The sequence below is a fragment of the Pteropus medius genome, unplaced genomic scaffold, assembly GCF_902729225.1.
Source record: "Pteropus medius unplaced genomic scaffold, Ma_sr-lr_union100, whole genome shotgun sequence".
NCBI classification, from domain to species: domain Eukaryota; kingdom Metazoa; phylum Chordata; class Mammalia; order Chiroptera; family Pteropodidae; genus Pteropus; species Pteropus medius.
The window spans coordinates 3,049,637-3,068,115 of NW_024345861.1; the positions used below are offsets into that span (position 1 = coordinate 3,049,637).

At 37.2% G+C, this 18,479-nt stretch overlaps 1 protein-coding gene across 1 annotated transcript in view; it reads left to right on the plus strand.

The window, feature by feature from the left end:
- The window catches only part of TENM1 (teneurin transmembrane protein 1), a 1,050,723-nt gene that overhangs the window by 943,806 nt on the left and 88,438 nt on the right, over window positions 1-18,479 (plus strand). The window contains exon 26 of the mRNA XM_039874688.1: window positions 10,745-10,899. Coding sequence (XP_039730622.1) covers window positions 10,745-10,899 — 155 coding nt within the window. The remainder of the gene's footprint in view (window positions 1-10,744; window positions 10,900-18,479) is intronic.

The window sequence follows — 18,479 nt, forward strand, 5'->3', positions numbered from 1 at the left end:
ATTTGGTGTTATACACTTATTCATAGAATTCTTGTATGTTCCTTTGTATTTCTGCGGTGTCTGTTGTAATTTCTTCTCTTCCATACCTGCTTTTGTTTATTTGTATCCTTTCTTTTTTCTTTAGTGAGTCTATGCAGGACTTTGTCAATTTTATTAACCTTCTCAAAGAACCAGATCCTTTTTGTATTTATTTATTTTATTGTTTTTTTGTTTCAATTTCATTTATTTCTACACTAATTTTGATTATTTTTTTTTCCTACTGCTAATTTTAGGCTTCATTCATTCTTCCTTTTCTAGTTTTTTAAGATGAAGCATTAGGTTGTTGACTTGGGCTCATTCTTGTTTTGGAGATAGGCTTGTAATGATATGAACTTTCCTCTTATGACCACTTTTGCATGTCCCAAAATTATTGATATGTTGTACTATCATTATCATTCATTTCTATGTCTCTTGATCTCTCTTTTTATTTCTTCCTTGACCCAGTTATTCTTCAGTAGCATGTTGTTTAATATCCATGTATTTGTGGTTCTTCCTGCTTTCTTTTTGCAGTTGATCTCTAGTTTCAAATCATTATGATTAAGAATATGTTTAGTATAATTTTAACCCTTCTATATTTGTTGAAGCTATTTCTGTGTCCCAGCATGCGGTCAATCCTTGAGAATGTTCCAAGTGCACTAGAGAAGAATACATAAGCAGCAGTTTGGGGATGAAAGATTCTGTAAATGTCAATTATGTCCAGTTGGTCTAATGTGTCATTTAAGGATGTTATTTCCTTATTGATTTTCTGTTTGGATGATCCATCCATATCCAACCGTGTTTTATTTAGGTCCCCTACTACTATAGTGTTTTGGTCTGTTTCTCCCTTTAGTGTTTTAGTAATTGCTTTATAGATTTCCGGGCTCCGTGATTGGAAGCATAGATATTAATAAGTCTTCTTGGTGCGTGATTCCCTTTATCATTATGAAGTGTCCCTCAGTATCTTCCCTTATGTTTTTTTATTTTGAAGTCCATTTCGTCCAAACTTAGTACTGCTACTCCCACTTTTCTCTGAATGCCATTTGCTTGAAATATCATTTTCTACCCTTTCACTTTTAGTCTATATTTGTCTTCGGAACTGAGGTGTGTCTCCTGGAGGCAGCATATCGTTGGGTTTTGTTTTTTGATCCAATCTGCAACTCTGAGACTTTTTATTAGTAAATTCACTCCATTTACATTTAAGGTGATTATTGAAATACGAAGTCTTCTTATAGCCATTTTATCTTTTGCTTTCTGGTAGCTCCGTGTTTCCATTGCTTCCTTGTCCTTGTGTGTCTGTTTTGTTGTTGTTGTTGTTGTTTTGGTTGGCTTTTGTGGGTTTTCCCTCTGTTCCCTCTTGTTTTATGTTATATACTTTAGTTCTGAATCTTTGGCATGTGGTTACCATTACAAACATGTAAAGGTTAGCTATATACATATAGTAGTCCATTTTCTTCTGCACATGCCTTATCTCTATTCTCCTTTGTGAATTTGCATCTTTGAATCCTCCCCTTTTCAGTCAATGTTGTATACATTTGTCCCTATGTATGCTGAACTTTCATCACTATCTTGCTATAGCAAATCTTTCCTTATTTTTTAAGCATATAATGCTCTGTTCTTAGTAAGGGTTGCACTCTTCTGCTTCTATCTGCTTGCTAGTTACCTTCTATTTATTTATTTTTTTTGTCATTTTATATTAGGTGAGTTGACACCTTTCAGTATTTCCTGTAGTGCAGCCTCATCGTGGAGAATTCCCTCAAGTTTTAGATGTCTGGAAAGGTCTTAATTTCTCCTTCATATCTAAAAGAGAGCTTAGCCAGATACATTATTCTTGGCTGGAATTTCCTTTCACTCAATAGTTTGAATATTTGATTCCACTTCCATCTGCTTGAAAGGTTTGTGATGAGAAGTCCGAAGATAATCTAATGGGTTTTCCTTTATTAGTTGCTGTCTACTTTTCCCTGGTTGACCTGAGAATTCTGTCCTTGTAGCTGATTTTTGATAATGTTAATACAATGTGTCTTGGTGAAGGCTTTTTTGGGTTGAGATAATTGGGTGTTCTGTTGACTTCTTAAATTCCAAACTCCAGCTCATTCCTTAGATTTGGAAAATTCTCACCTACTATTTGTCTGAAAATACTTTCTAATCCCTACTCCTTTTCCTTGCCTTAGAAAATGTCCATTATTCTTATGTTTCCTCTCCTGATTGTATCATCTAAAACTTGTATTTCTCTTTCATTATTTTTCATTCTTCGATTTCTCTCTTCTTCCTTCTGATTTATTTCTATTTTCTGTCTTCAATATCACTGATCCTTTCCTCCATTTAGTCAACTCTATTTCCCAAGCTTGCTATTTCATTTTTCAACTCTTACAGTGTGTTTTTTATCTCTCAAAGTCTACTCTGTTCTTTTTGAGGGTTATATTCCCCTTGCTAAATCACTCATTCTGCTCATCTAGTTATTATTTCTTTTCTTTTTTCTTTGTTTTTATGCAAGACAACCTTTGATTGACCTCACAGATTTCAAAGATCTTGTCAGCTTACAATCTCTTATTTTTTAATTTTTTTTATGCCTACAGCACCTGTTCTTTAGTTTTTCAATTCCTGAAATTGTCAATATCAATTGTTTCGGATCTCACTGAGTGTTTTCAGAAGTACCATCCTGAATTCTCTCATTTAAGTTCATATTTCTCTGTCTTTAAGCTTTTTTTTCTGGAGATTTTTCTCTTTCTTTCTTACCTGCCTTGTCACCTTGGTTGTTCATGGTGTTTAATGGACTATTTCTCCTCCTGGGCATTAATGGATGTGTATTCTGCTTTTTTTTCCCCAATAAAGATTTATTATATAAAGGTCTTGCCTGTGGCAAAGAAGGCACTTTTCTTTTGGTTTCCAGCAGGTGGCGTCTAAACTTCCTGGATCCCTGCTTTGTAATAATGCCTTTTTTTTCTTACACATGTTTAATCACGCTCACTACTCTCAATCTCAGTCCCTATCAGTGTTAGCAACAGTTTTGGCAGCGTTTACTCAAATTCCTCTGGGGCTCCACAGTGTTCGGTCAGAGGATATGGCTGGAGGGACCCTCTGGATTAGGGGTTGGGGGCTGCGGCTCAACCTGAGCTTTGCAACCATGGCTACTAAAAATAAACTGTTGTTTCTCTGTAATCCCTACTTCTCTGCTCTCTGCCCTGATGACTGGGCCCTGCCGCTGGCCCCGTGGAGCTCACAACTCTCCCAGTCAGTGCTGTTCAGGGAACTCTCAGCACCTTCTCTCCTCTCCTTCCTCTTACAAGGAGCTCCGGCTCTGAGAGGCAGCCTCTTTGTTTCTCCCAGTCCACCTCCTGACACCCGTGGTTCTGACCCATGGTAGCTCTTATGCACAGATCCCACACTCAGGCGTGCTGGTATGCAGTTTGGGTGTTTTTTGTTGAGTTTTAGATATTCGACTTACTGTTGTTTCAAGGGGAGAGATCTGGGGACGTCTCTCACTCCGCCATCTTTCTCCAAACCCCTTAGACATTTATATAGTTTATGAAACAAGCCCCTGATTACTCTATCACCCCTCTGACTCTACACATAGCCATTACATTACTGCTGACTACACTCCCTATGCCCTGCCATGTTCCCCATCTCCACGGTTCATATATACAATGAAATATTACTCAGCCATAAAAAATGAAATCCTACCATTTGCAATGACATGGATGGACCAAGAGGTTATTATGCTGAGCGAAATAAGTTAGAAAGAGAAAGATAAATACCATATGATTTCACTTATATGTGGAATCTAAGGAACAAAAAGAACAAACTAATTGAAAACCGACTCACGAATATTGTTGTAATTTTGATGTAGTCATGAAAGGAGGCAAGCACAGCATTTTCCTGCTCTGCCATCTCAACCGGAAATTGAAAAAGGAGTATTTTAGAATCGAGACCACAGTAAAATAAATTGCTACACAAATACATGAGAAAAGAATCTTACAAATTGTCAAATATGCCTCATTTGTGGAATTCAGAAGACATGAACAGAGGGAGCAGTTTACAGTGTTTAGAAGTTTACAAAAATGTAAAGTAGGAAGCCATGTAAAGTCCAGAATTAACTTCTTCAGATCAGTGTGAATTGCACCTTAATCAAGATGATGATTGTAGTAAACAAACAAGTTGTACTCCCTGTTGTCAGCATAAAGGTATAGGACCTCCCCAAATATGCTTGTTTCTGTAGGAATACATTTATTTCTTTATACCTTTTGTGAATCTGCTCCAATTTTCAAGGGATTAGATTCTTTTAACTATATTACCTCCTACTTAAAGCGATGATTACATAGTATTCCTCTTACTCTTTCCATGTACTTGGATTCTTTGTCCTTTGGCCCTCACAAACTTAGCACAGTGACATTCAGTATGTATTTGGTAAATAATTCAAGATTTCATACACTTCAAGCCTATCTATTCTCAGCCTTTTTCTCTCCAGATTTGAATCTTGATTTCTCAATGTATTCTCTTATGACAGCCAAATTTTAAATTTCACACTCAGTGATATTTAATACCGAGTTCACAGAAGGTGATCTCAAATCATAGGCTTGCCACAAACCAGAGCAAATTTTAGGCATTTAAGAAATTTATTTTACCAAAGCACAAACAAAAGTAAAAAGCATAGGTACCCACTTGGTTCATCCCCAATCTAAATGTTCTGGAGAGGAAAGAAATATTCATGTCATCATCCTATGACCTGACCCAATTTTAAAAGTCTTTTTAAAAAACTCCTTAAAGGTTTTTATGCCTCTAAAAATGATAAAAGGACTTCTTGGCATGGAATTACCCTTGTTTACACATGCTGATTTCCTTAGAGAACTCACTAAAACACAGATGACTTTAAAAGTATTCATAGAAAGGTAAAATGAATCTGTATCTTTTATAAATGTTAAGGATTAATACTTCATGAGGAATGTCAGGATTAATCAAAGTACACCATAATATTAACCTCCTGCCAACAAATTAGCTCATCTAAAAGCAGTTTAGTAAGTTGGGTTTATAAACAGTCTTTAGATAAGTTCACTCTTTGCCAAAAAGTTATTATGCATGTGTGTGTATGTGCTAAAAGGACATGTTTGTTATCACAGATGTTCCTAAATTTAACATGCTTTCTGAGTTTCACAAGATCTGAATAAAGGAGAGATGTGAAAAGACAAAATTATGTAGTAGTTTTAAAGTAGTGCCATATTTTCAAGAACACTGTCAAATACACCAAAGGCAACAGGAGTCAAGCCATATGTTCTTTATACGTATCTTTTTAAATGTATTATTTCATATGATACTTAAAACAACCTAGGCTTGAGTAATCAACTCATACATCCCAGTTTGTCTAGGACTGTCCCAGTTTTAAAATGAAGCCTGCCTCAGTCCCAGGGAAATGAGAACAGTTGGTCACTCAACTGAGGTAAGGCAGTAAAAAGTGTTCTAAAACCAATTTCTAATGTGGAGAGTGTGAGGGTAATTTGGTTCCCCCCACACCACTAACAAGCAATTTTTGGACACCAACTGGGTGTCCTGCAAAGTCAGTCAATTCTGGCACTATCTACCTGGAGATAGCATTAGATCCCACAGGTTAAGGGCTCAGTCCTACAAGACTCCCTCAGCCCTCCACTTTAGATGCCCCTTGGAAGTCCAGGCTGTCACTTGGACTTCTGACTCACCAGCTATATAGGTCAGAGGTTCCAACAACCCCCTCCTTGCCTTCAGTTAATTTGCTAGAGCAACTCACAGAATGCAGAGAAATATTTTACTTACCAGATCACCACTTTATTATAAAAAAATGTAACTCAGGAACAGCCAGATAGAAGAGATGCATAGGGCAAGGTATGGAAAAAGGGCACGGAGCTTCCATGTCCTCTCAGAGTGCATCACTTTCCTCAATTTGCCACGTGTTCACCAACCCATAAGTTCTCTGAACCCCATCCTTTTGGGTTTTTTATGGAAGCTTCATTACATAGACATGATTGATTAAATCATTGGCCATTTGTGATTGATTCAATCTCCAGCCTCTCTCCCCTCCCTGGATGTCAGAAGGTGGGACTGAAAGTTCCAACCCTCTAATCACAGAGTTGGCTCCACTGGCAACCAAACCATATTTAGGTGGAGTCCAAAGTTACCTCATTAATATAAAAATAAACACTTTTATCTCTCACCACTTAGGAAATTCTATGTTTTAGGTGTTCTTTGATAGAAAGGGGGATGAAGATCAAATATATATATACATTTTATTACAAATCCCAATACCACAGGCAGATTATTTTTTCCACATTTCACCAAAGATGAGGCTTAAATTTGGAGAGACGAACTTCTCAAAGCCACACATCTGTTTAAAGTGGTGTATTCAGTATTGTAACCTAAGCTTTAGGGGGAGGAGGTAATCATTTTTATTGTATTCAATTAAATATTTTTGTGCCATGCAACTTGGGATAAGTAGAAATTAATATTTTTGAGTTCTTATTTGGTTTGTCTATATTTCATTTACTTCTCATTATTATTAGGTTCCCTATATATAACTTGCATTGATGTTAATTATAAATATCTTAGCCTGAACATTCAATTTCTTAAAGGGAACAGAAAGTAACATTTATTGAGCTCCAGCTTCTACATAAACTAACCTTAATTCATTTAATCTTCAAAGCAACCTTAGCAATCTTCTTTCTTTCTCATTGTGTTTTTTTTCAATTATAGTTGACATATATTAGTTTCACATGTACAACACAGTGATTAGACATTTATATAACTTATGAAGTAATCAACCTGATAAATCCAGTATCAATCTGACACCATACACAGCTATTACAATACTACTGACTATAATCCCCATGCTATACTCTACATGACTATTTTGTAACTACCAATTGGTATCTCTTAATCCCCACCCCCTCACCCATGCTCCCACTCCCCAGTCTGACAACCATCAAAATGCTCTCTGTATCTATAAGCTTGTTTCTGTTGTTTGTTTATCCTGTTCTCTAGATTCCACATATGACATTTGTCTTTCTCTGTCTGACGTATTCCACTCAGCACAATACCCTCTAGGTCCATCCATGTTGTTACAGATGGAAAGATTTCATTCTTTTTATGGCTGAGTAATATTCCATTTTGTGTGTGTGTGTGTGTGTGTGTGTGTGTGTGTGTGTGTGTGTGTGTGTGTATACACCACCTTTTTTTTTTTTATCAGTTCATCCATTCACGAACATCCAGGATGCTTCCATATTGTGGCTACTGTAAGTAATGCTGCAATGAACACATGGATTCACATGTCCCTTCAAAGTAGTGTTTTGGGTTTCTTCAGATAAATGCCCAGAAGTGGGATAAGTGGGTCCACTTTTGTCTCTTGTATTAGCCTTTGTTTTAAAGTCTATTTTGTCCGGTTTAAGTATTTCTACCCCAGCTTTGTTTGTTTGTTTCCATTTTCATGAAATATCTTTTTTTAACTCTTTACTTTCAGTCTGTGTGTGTCTCGATCAGAAGCAAGTCTCTTGTAGGCAGTATATGTAAAGGTCTTCTTTTCTTATACATTCATCAGCCTTATCTTTTTATTGGAGCATTTAATTCATTTACGTTTAAAGTAATTGTTACTAAATATGTAGTTATTGCCATTTTATTATTCATATTTTTTCTTTTTTCTGTTTTCTTATTCTTAAAGAAGTGGCTCTAACATTTCCCATAATACTTGCTTGGTGATGAAATCCTTTAGCTTTTTCTTGTCTGGGAAGCTCTTTATCTGTCCTTCGATTCTAAATGATAGCTTTGCTAGGTAGAGTGATCTGGGTTGTAGGTCCTTGCTTCTCATCACTTGGAATATTTCCTGCCAATCAATCCCTTCTGGTCTGCAAAGTTTCTGTTGAGAAATCAGCTGACAGTCTTATAAGAGCTCCCTTGTAGGTAACTAACTGCTCTTCTCTTGCTGATTTTAAGATTCTCTCTTTGTCTTTAACCTTTGGCATTTTAATTATGATGTGTCTTGGTGTGGGCCTCTTTGAGTTTATCTTGTTTGGGACTCTCTGCACTTCCTAGGCTTGTATTTCTATTTCCTTGATGAGGTTATGGAAGTTTTCAGTCATTATTTATTGAAATAGCTTTTCAATTCTTTGCTTGCTCTCTCTTCTTCTTCTGGTATTCCTATGATGCAAATGTTGGTATGCTTGATGCTGTCTTAGAGGTCCCTTAAACTATCCTAATTTTTTTGGACTTTTTCTTGTTGCTCTTTTGATTGGGTGTTTTCTCTACCTTATCTACTAAATCGCTGATTCGATCCTCTGCTTCATCTAATCAGCTGTTAATTCCTCATAAGGTATTCTTCATTTCAGTTATTGTATTCTTAATTTCTGACTAGTTCTTTTTTATGTTTTTTATCTCCACCTTTATGTTTTCTATCTCTTTGCTATAGTTCTTACTAAGTTCATGTACTCTTCACCTAAGTTCTTTGACTATCCTTATAACAAGTGTTTCGAACTCTGCATCTGATAGATTGCTTTTCACCATTTTGTTGAGTTCTTTTTCTGGAGTTTTGTTCTGTTCTTGCATTTAAGATATGTTTGTTTCCTTATTTTGGCTGCCTAGTTGTGTTTGTTTCTATGTATTAGGTAGGGCTGCTATGTCTCCCGGTGTTGGTAGAAAGGTCTTATATAGTAGGTGTGCTATGGGCCACAGTGGCACAGTTTTCCCTGGTTACCAGAGCCAGGTGCTCTAGGTATGTCTCTAGTATGGTTTATGTGTGCCTTCCTGTTATAGTTGAGCCTTAATTGCTGTTTGCTCATTAATGGGAGGGATTGACCCTCGGTCTGATTGATTGTGATGATTGGCTATGACCAGTGAAGAAGCTGTTGTGCAGGGGCAGATCCTACAGAGCAAGATTCATTTTAGCAGGGCTCTGCACCTGCCTTGACTGCCTTTTGAGTGTGTCATCCTCAGATGTGACCCGGAGTGGTGCTCTGGCTTAGACCCAAGCTGACTAACAGGTATGTATGCCAGGGCATCCTGGGAGGCGCTCTGTCACAGGCCAAGTTTAGCTGTAGCTTGTGTCCTGCCCAGGGCCATCTGGCATGAACCACCAAGAAATCCACAGATGGCCGCCACCCACACTGAGCTTGGATATGCCTCAAGAGACCAAGCCACAAACTGAGGTTGGTGGCCGCTATTGCTAGGCTTGGGGCTGCTCAGCAAGAGGTACAGTGCATGCTAGGCCAGAAGATGCTTGTTTAGGTTTTGCGAACCTTTGAGAGATTTTAAGAAAGTTTGCAGCATGAACCAAGACAGGCTGTGTGTATTGAAAATCCACTGGAAGCAGCTTAGCTGGGCCTGATTTTTGGGATAGGTGGGGTCTCAGGGAATCACCAGGGTGGAGTGACCAGTGTTAGCTATGTTAATGGAGACTCAGATATGGTGCCCACCCGGGTTTGCAAGCTGGGCCAAGAGGGCTCAATGAAGGAACAATGGCTTCTGCCAGAATCTCTGTCTGGGAGAAAGCTGCCCCTCCAGTCCTTGCTCTGAAGCCAGACAACTCAGTTCCTCCCTGTATGTCCCTGGTGCCTTTTGAGCTGCTGTCACAGAGCTGGAGTTCCGAAAAAGTGAGTCTGTCACTAAGTAAGTCCACTTGTGGGCCCCTTATGGAGAGGTGACTTCCTCACCTCTCCATATCACTCATCCACAACCTTCACTGGTTTTTTACTCCATAAATTGTGGAGACTTCTCTTCTTGGCCCTGGAACCCTTGGCTGAGGAGCCTAGTGTGGAGCTGGCACTCCTTACTCATCCAGGGAGATGTCTGTAGCCAAGATAGCCCTCCCAATTTCTAACCGTCACATGAGAATGTGAGACCTTTTCACATCTCTACCCTTCCCACTATTTTCAAGGTGGCCTCTTCTGAATGTCCCCAACTATAGGACTTCTGTTCAGCTAGACTTCAGGCGACTCCCAATGATGGCTATTCTGTAGTTTAGTTGCAAATTTGATGTGGTTGGAGAGGAGGCAAGCACAGCATTTACCTACTCCACCATCTTGACTAGAAGCCAGAGCCAAGTATTTTAACTGCTATTTTTATTTTATTTTCCAAGAAATCAGGCTGCAATTAAAACTGTGTGAAAACTACCACGAAAATTTTATTGGCTTTTATTTTTTTTCTAGAAGCATAGCCATTCCCTTTGTGACACCATAATTTTGCTCTCCAAACCCCCTTTTACTAGATACTACAGAGAAAAACCTCAGTCCAGTTCATCAGGATTATTACAAAATCTCTATTAACTGAGTGTGGATTGATTAAAATAATTTTAATGCTTTTCAAGTTAGTTGTTTCTAATTCAATTATGAAAATAAGCAAGAGGCCTATGCATTTGCACCCTAAAAGAAATGTAATCCATACTGCCCCCCTGTATCTTTTCCCATTTATCTTAAAGAGGAATATTTTTCTGTGTGGGGTTAAGTAAGCATCAACAGGGTAGAAATGTAAAACTGGACAACACAAAATTATTAGACCTGGCGTTATCTCCACATGTTACACTTTGTCATTTCTTTTCAATACATGAAGAAGCAAATGTGTGCCTGGACAAACCTCTCCCATTACTATCCCGTCTGTGCTGAGCAAAATTGAATTCATATGTCTTTAAAATGCTTTTGCATTTCTATTACTTCTTTCAAATTCCTGATCTTGATGCAAATGTGACCCACTAGCCTCCTAATGCTCATGTGCTCTTTCCCGACAGGCATTACAGTTGATAGACATGGATTAATTTACTTTGTGGATGGGACTATGATTCGGAGAATTGATTTGAATGCTGTAATCACCACTGTAATCGGTTCAAACGGTCTGACTTCCACACAGCCACTCAGCTGTGACTCAGGAATGGACATCACTCAGGTAGGCACCACCGGTTTTCAAGTGTTACCATCATTTGACATTGTAGAAATGAATAACAATTTTCTCATACAGAAATTAGGTAAAAAGGAAGCCTGGGGTACCTATTATAACACCAGATAGCAGAACTTCCTCTTTATATAAGTTATTTTTTCTTTCATTCTAAGAAAAACTCAGTTGGGAGAAAATGGTAAGCTAGGGTAGGAGTATGCTAGATGACATGTTGGAATAAGAATTAATGTCTCTCCTTTTTTAATCAATTCAAGGGTAAGGCCAATTTTATTTGTTAAATATTTCTAAAATATATAATATTTTGTTATTTTTAAATAATATAGTAACTCATATTTGGAAAGATACCGACTACTAAAGTCTTTAGAAATAGTTTTTTAATAAATATATGAACACGACTTGTTATTCATGTGTCTGTAGTTATTTCTAGGGAATTTGAAAGTTTTCTTAAGCAAAAGCAGCAATCCCTCTGAGATCTATTTTACATGTACTTAGGAAAGCTTTTTGCCAATGAGAATAAAAGGGAAAATTCAGTGTAGCTCTCATTTGAGTCCAAAATTTTGATTTTACCACAATTCTACAAAATCAAGACTAGACACATGGAGTGATTATAGAGCATACAGCACATTCTCAGCATTTTGTAGATGCCTTTCTTAGTCTGCAGACACAGAGGTTGGTATGTAAAAATGAGGAAAATAGACTAGATAATCCTGAGAGGGACTTTCAAACTCTAATACTTCATGAATCTGTGACTTTGATGAGCAGATTGTTAGGTAATTTTTTCAAATGAATTAGAGTAGAAATTGAGAGTTTTAGGATTGGTTAGTATATTAGAGAGGATAGTATTGTCAATAAGTAATAAAACACTTATCTAAAAGTGTTTTAAGCAATTAGATTTTATTCTCACATAGAGAGATGACCAGAGGTAGACAAAAATGCCAGCAGATTTCCTTCTTGTGTCACATTGGTCAAAATCGAGTCACATGCCCATGCCTTCACCAGTCACTGACAAAGGAGAAATGAGATATTTAAAATGGATTCATACTCTCTGGAACTGGGTCACCTTCCCTAAGCATATTGCTACCTAATTCTTGAACCAAAATCAGGGTTCTGTTAGCAAGGAATGAAGAATTGTTGTTGGGTAGGTAGCCAGCAATATCCTCTATGGTTAAGAAAGTGAACACATCTCCCAGAAACCTTGCTTTAGTCATTAGCTCTAATATCCCTTCCTATCACCATCCCCATGCACACACATCTCTATAAAACACTAAAAATATGCCTGCTTGGGGGTTTCTTCTTCTCTATGTGCTTCTGCCTCACCCCAGAAACTCAGAAAATAGTCAATCCCTCTGAGATCTATTTTACACGTACTTAGGAAAGCTTTTTACCAGTAAGAATAAAATGGAAAATTCAGTGTAGAGTCAACTACAAAAATAAGATGAGAACTGAAAGGCCTGGAAGACTGACAAAATTAACAAACCATTCTTAAGACAGATTTGAGTGGATCAGGCTATCAAGTTCTAGAGCAGTCTAACTTTCTATGATGCAAAACCTGCAGAAAGCAAAGAAAAGGAGTATTATTTATGGCAGTAAGGAAGGGTGTGAATGTGTTTATATGGAGGAGGGGGACACATATGGTTTACTTATGGGATATTTTTAACTTATAATAGAACACAGAATTGTAATCAGTCAACTCTAAGTAATTTATCTGTTTCTGTGTGGAAAAGTTATGCTGAAAAGAGAATTCTTTGTCTAAATAAACCAAACATATGATCCTCATCACCATGAAAAGGATTCTTTTTCACATGACACTTCGTAAGCCATAGCTGCCACCATAAAAGCTACCTCATCTCTTTCAGGTTGGGATGTAGTGTGTAGCCCATTGAAAAGGAGTCCTGGTAACCAAGAGACAGAATCACATTTTCTCTATGACATTTCTGTCTAAGCCTCAGTTTCCTTGATATCCCTTCCTTTTCCTTACACAACTTTAGCTTTAGAAAAACAGTAGGTTTGGGGGGAGGGGGGAGGGAAGAATAAGATAGAGTGGGAGATAAGTTTTAGAAGCCATCAGGACTGACTGGAAGGAAAAGCAGGCTTCATATCTAAATTATTTAGCAGCAATCTTTGCCTTTGTCTATCATTTCCTGTTCTGTGTTTAAAACACTCTAACGAGTAACTAGAATTGTTCGTCATAGGTAAATGAGTCTGTACTCATCTCTAACTCAGTATCCAGATTATAACCCTCCACCTTTATTGGAGGCCTGCTTCTCATGGCTCTATTCCCTCAGTCCAGAATTATCTGTGCTGGTCTAAATCTCAGTCCTCGCCCTCCTCACATCTCACCTCTTTCATGGGAACTTTCCCTGATGTTGTAGACTTCACTGTTGTCTCATTCTTTTACTTAAAGATAGTATCGCCACATTTAATATGTAATCTGTTCTCTGTTGCCCAACTGTGTATCCAACTAGTTTCCCAAGATAGACTGCATATTCTTTGGACATGCATATAGTAGGTGCTCAGCAGGCATAGTTAACATATATATCGATACCAAAAGAACACTATGATTCAAAGAATATGGAGAAGTAGTGAGAGATGAAGCTAGAGTGCTAAGTGGGGACCATATAGTGAAGGACCTTATAAGTATGTAGAGTTTCAGTTTTATCTAGTGAACAATAGGGAGTCAATAATAACATTAAACAGGGAAATGTGTTGTTTTTTTTTTAAATAGTGTTAAGCATGGAAATGTATTTTTCAAAGATCATTCTAATATAGAGAATCAAGTGGAAGGAAACAGTGTTAGAGGCAAGGAGATCACTTAAGAGACAGTTGAAGTGATATAAGTGTGACAGGGACAAAACATATCAATATATAAATGATTAACACCTTTTCAAGCGATTTCTGTGCAAATTAAATTGCTTTCCAATGTTGTTTGTTTTGGGTTTTTTTTTTTATGTTCAGGTGATATTTCTTTGGAATACAACTTGATGATGACACTGACCATGAAGCTGCTCAGCTTTATGTGTTATATAGGCAAGCAATGATAATGGCCAAACCTAAAGTATCAGCAGTATGGATTAAGAAAGCTAGACAGAGTGGTAAAATTTTGGAGCTAAAATCAAAGAACTTTATACCTTTATACTTGACAGACATAATTTCAGAATTAAGGAACTATGTATATGGGTGGTACCATTTCCTGAGATAAGAAGGATACAAGAGGGGGAGAAGCAAGCTTGGATGAGGGTCGGATAATGGATTTAGTTTGGGGAATGTTGAGTATGAGGTGCTGATGTGCATCCGGATAAATATATCTGGGAATTAATTCAATATAGGTCTAAAGCTCAAGGCCTGAAATGGAATTATCAGTGCACCTGATAGTGACAAATAGAAGAATGGATGAGATTTTCCAGGGAAAGTACATAGCATAAAAAAAAAAAGAGGAAGACCCAACTCCTAGGAATCTCAGTATTCAAAAGAAACCTAAAGAATGAGAGCCCACAAAGGAGACTGAGCAAAAGAGACCTAGAATATGTGTGGTCAAATAAGCCAAGGGAAATAAGCTTTTCAAAAGGAAGAGAATGGTTAATATCAAACGTTGATTAGAGATCACATAAAATAAGGTGTTTTTTAAGAAGCCATTGGTTTGACAGCATTTGTGACTCTGATAAGAGTGCCTTTGGTAGAGTGCTAATTAATTGGAGTCAAATTGCAGTGGTAGAGTGGGAGGTAAGGAAATGGAAAAAGTGAAAATAGATCACTCTTGACATGTCTGGCTGGGAAAGGGAGGCTTTGGCATTGAAGCAAATCAGTACCCATGTATGGCACAAGTAGACAAAAGTTGGAGAACACTAAGTGAAAACAGATAGGTGAGTGGAGAGAGTGTCTATCGGGGAGAAGCCAGTATACAGCTCAGCTTCCCAGATGCTCAGCATCTATGGCCAGAGTTTCCTCTGTCTGTTTAGGCAACTGTGGCTGATTAGGGACCCATGATTCCCATGACTATACTTAAGAACATGAGCTGTCTTCAGCTAGAGGGAAGAAAGCTGAGTAGGGAGCTTCATAATACCTTCCAAAAACAAAGCTCCAGTTGTTTATAATAGTACTTACAGTGATCCAGCTGAGCATACACTGTACTCAGTTTCGTATATCAATAAATCAAAATATATTGGTGGGTGAAGGTAGAGACAAATGTCTAAATGAGAGAACACAGATTCTACTGACAGGAACAGACAAGAAAGAAATTAGAAGCCTGTGCTACAGCATGAAGCTTTGAATCAGACTTTATGAAGAGCTTACTGATTCTAAGACTATGTGGCAGCATTATACTTTATCAAAAGATCTTATGGAGTTCCCAACTTTAGAAACTTTTAAAGCAAATGTTGGCTGGCAATAATCAATGAATGCTTGAAATTCAGGCCTCTCTGGAGTCAGGAAGATGAATCAACTCTTTACTCGAGGTCTCTTCCAACATTATGAAGTTTTCTCTATATAAATATAACCCAATTCCTAAAGTTCTTTGTTACTTTCCCTACATTTCAAAACTAAAATGTACCTAACAAGAGAAAGGCCATCCATGCTAACATAGTACCTTTGGAAGCTGGAAAGTGATACGTACAACAGTCCTTTTTTCTCTTACTTGCTTTTGTCTTCTGCACTTTTCTAAGGCAAATTTGAGCTTCGGGAAGAATAAATCCTGAATAGCCTGCCCTAATCTCCGGCAAATCCTGATGTTCTCTCTACAGTAATTTTAATAATAACTGCTACCACTTATTGAGAGTTTACTATGTGCCAGGAACTATGCTAAGACTCTTATTCACATTTTATCTCCACAACCCGACCACCCTTGAGAAGTAGGTATAATTATCCCCACCTACAGAGGAGAAAACTGATAGTCAGGAAGATTATGTATTGTACTGTGACCATAGAGTCATTAAGTGATACAGCCAAAATTCAAGCACAAATTGACTCTGGTGTACTTTTTGCCAAATTCTATATTTTAAACAATGACTGGAGATGTTTTTTTGGTTGGGGAATATTATGGTTATTCACAGAATGTATGTTCAGTGGCATTGAGTAAATAGTTTAATAAAATCTAATCATCTCAAGAAATGAAATTTGCTTTGACAATAAAATCAGCCCTTTGTTCAAAATCAATATCTTTTTTTTTTGACTTATTGAAATCTGTAACTGAACTCTCAATATAAACACTGAAACATAACTGCCCTTTGTAAGTGCTGCTATAAAAAAACAGGCCTTTCACTTCAAGAGATGAGTTGATTATGAAGAGATTGGGCTCTTTATTTCCATTGCTGCTTTTGAATCATCCTGCTCTGGTAACGCACTTCCATCTTTTGTTTGACTATAATGGAGTTGGGAGTTAGACTAAGTCTCTTTATGTGACAGTGAATTTGAGAGTTGATTTATTCCATGGTGCCAGTCTAGTGCACTCTTCTAAATCAACTCAATAGCAGATACAAGACAACATGGACCTTCTTTATACACAGATAATCCTGTTGACCCATTATCCCTAAAACATACACTTTGAGGTGTTTTTTTCTGGAATATCTGATATATAACCAATTCTTCATAAATGCTTATTGGATCATCCGTATACTCTCTAGTGGACCCCAAAAGCACCCATTTGTCAGATGAGCCTAATTGGTTTTTCATGGTTATGAAAAAACAGTAACTGGTTCTTTGGAGGAACAAACTTTGGCCCCATGCATTTAATCTCTTGAGCCAGTCTCTGGAAATCCTACTCCACTCCCTAATCATTTAAAGTTAGACTTCCCTCCAGAATATTCTCCCCATGTAGTAACAGTCCAACCTCTCTTCAAATGCCTCTTGTGAAAGGGAATGTACCACCCCCTCAGGCAACTCCTTCTATCTTTAAATGTCTCTGATGGAAAACTATTATGAAATCACTTTAACTTTTTCATCTTCTTTTAACTTTCACCATTTAGTTTTACTGCAACTCTTTAGGTCCTGTGTTATGAATTTAATCTGTTTTCTATGAAATAATTGCATTAGTGAACCAAGCAGTATACTGGGTAAGATAATATGAATTTCATTCATATTATCTTATTTAATCATCATGACAATTCTTTGAGGTAAATATTATGTTACCCTATTTTTAGTAAATGTGAAAAACAAGATTCAGAGGAGATGAGTAACTTAATCAAGGTCACACAAACAATAAATGACAGAGGTAAAATTTGAACCTGTTCAACCTGATGCCAAATTCACATTTTTTTCAACCAAACTACTGTATTAAACTGCCTCCTCCACATGACAGACCTATCAATTTTATAAATAACATTTTCAAGCTTTCTAAGTCACATTCACAGTTCATTTAACGGCACCTCACTTGGCATGGTTTTGAGTTTCTTCAACATCTTCCTGACTCTTCTCTGAACATGTTCTTATTTATCTATTTCTCTTTGAAAATTAAGCTTCCGGAAATGAATAAAATAATCCAGATGTGTTCTGACGCAGAAGTAGAATAGGGACTATCACAATCCTCTTTCTATATTATCTGTTAATTTTTCCTGGTGGTTTTCAAAAGGACTTTTGCCAAAGAATATTTACTTCAAACAAAATAAGTCCCCTTTTATAAAACTGATGCAGAGCTTCCAGCTCAAAATCGCAACTAAACTACAGAACAACCATCATTGAGAATCACCTAAAGTATAGCTGAACAGAAGTCCTATAACTAAGGATATACAGAAGAAGCGATGTAGAGACTGGCAGGAGGAGTGAAGACTCAGAGATGCTGGAAGCTTGTCCCAAGCACACGTGTGGTGGTTAAAATTCTGGAGGTCTACAAAAAAATCAAAGAGGAAGCAATACTTCCCAACTCATTTTATGAGGCCAATATTACTCTGATATCAAAACCTGGTAAAGATAACACAAAAAAAGAAAAGTACAGACCAATGTCTCTCATGAACACAGATACAAAAACCCTAAATAAGATACTAGCGAACCGAATACAGCAACATATTTAAAAAATTATACACTATGATCACGTGGGCTTCATATCAGGGGCAAGGATAGTTCATCATACGCAGATCAATTAATGTGATACATCACATAAACAAATTAAAAAATAAGAATCACATGATCATATCAAGAGATGCAGAAAAAGCCTTCGACAAGATACAGCATCCACTTTTGATCAAAATACTTAACAAAATCAGTATAAAAGGAAAGTACCTTAACATAACAAAGGCCATCTATGACAAACCTTCAACCAACACTGTACTGAATGGTGAAAAACTAAAAACCTTCCCTCTAAGATCAGGAACAAGGCAAGGCTGTCCATTATCACCACTGTTATTCAATATAACATTGGAAGTCCTAACGAGTGCAATCAGACAAGAGAAAGATATAAAAGGCATCCAAATAGGAAACAAAGAAGTCAAACTGTTACTATTTGCAGATGACATGATTCTCTATATAGAAAATCTAAAGACTCCACAAGAACACTACTAGAAACAATAAGCAAATGCAGTAAAATTTCTCAATAAAAAATCAACATTCAAAAACCCATAGGGTTCCTACACTCTAATAATGAAGTG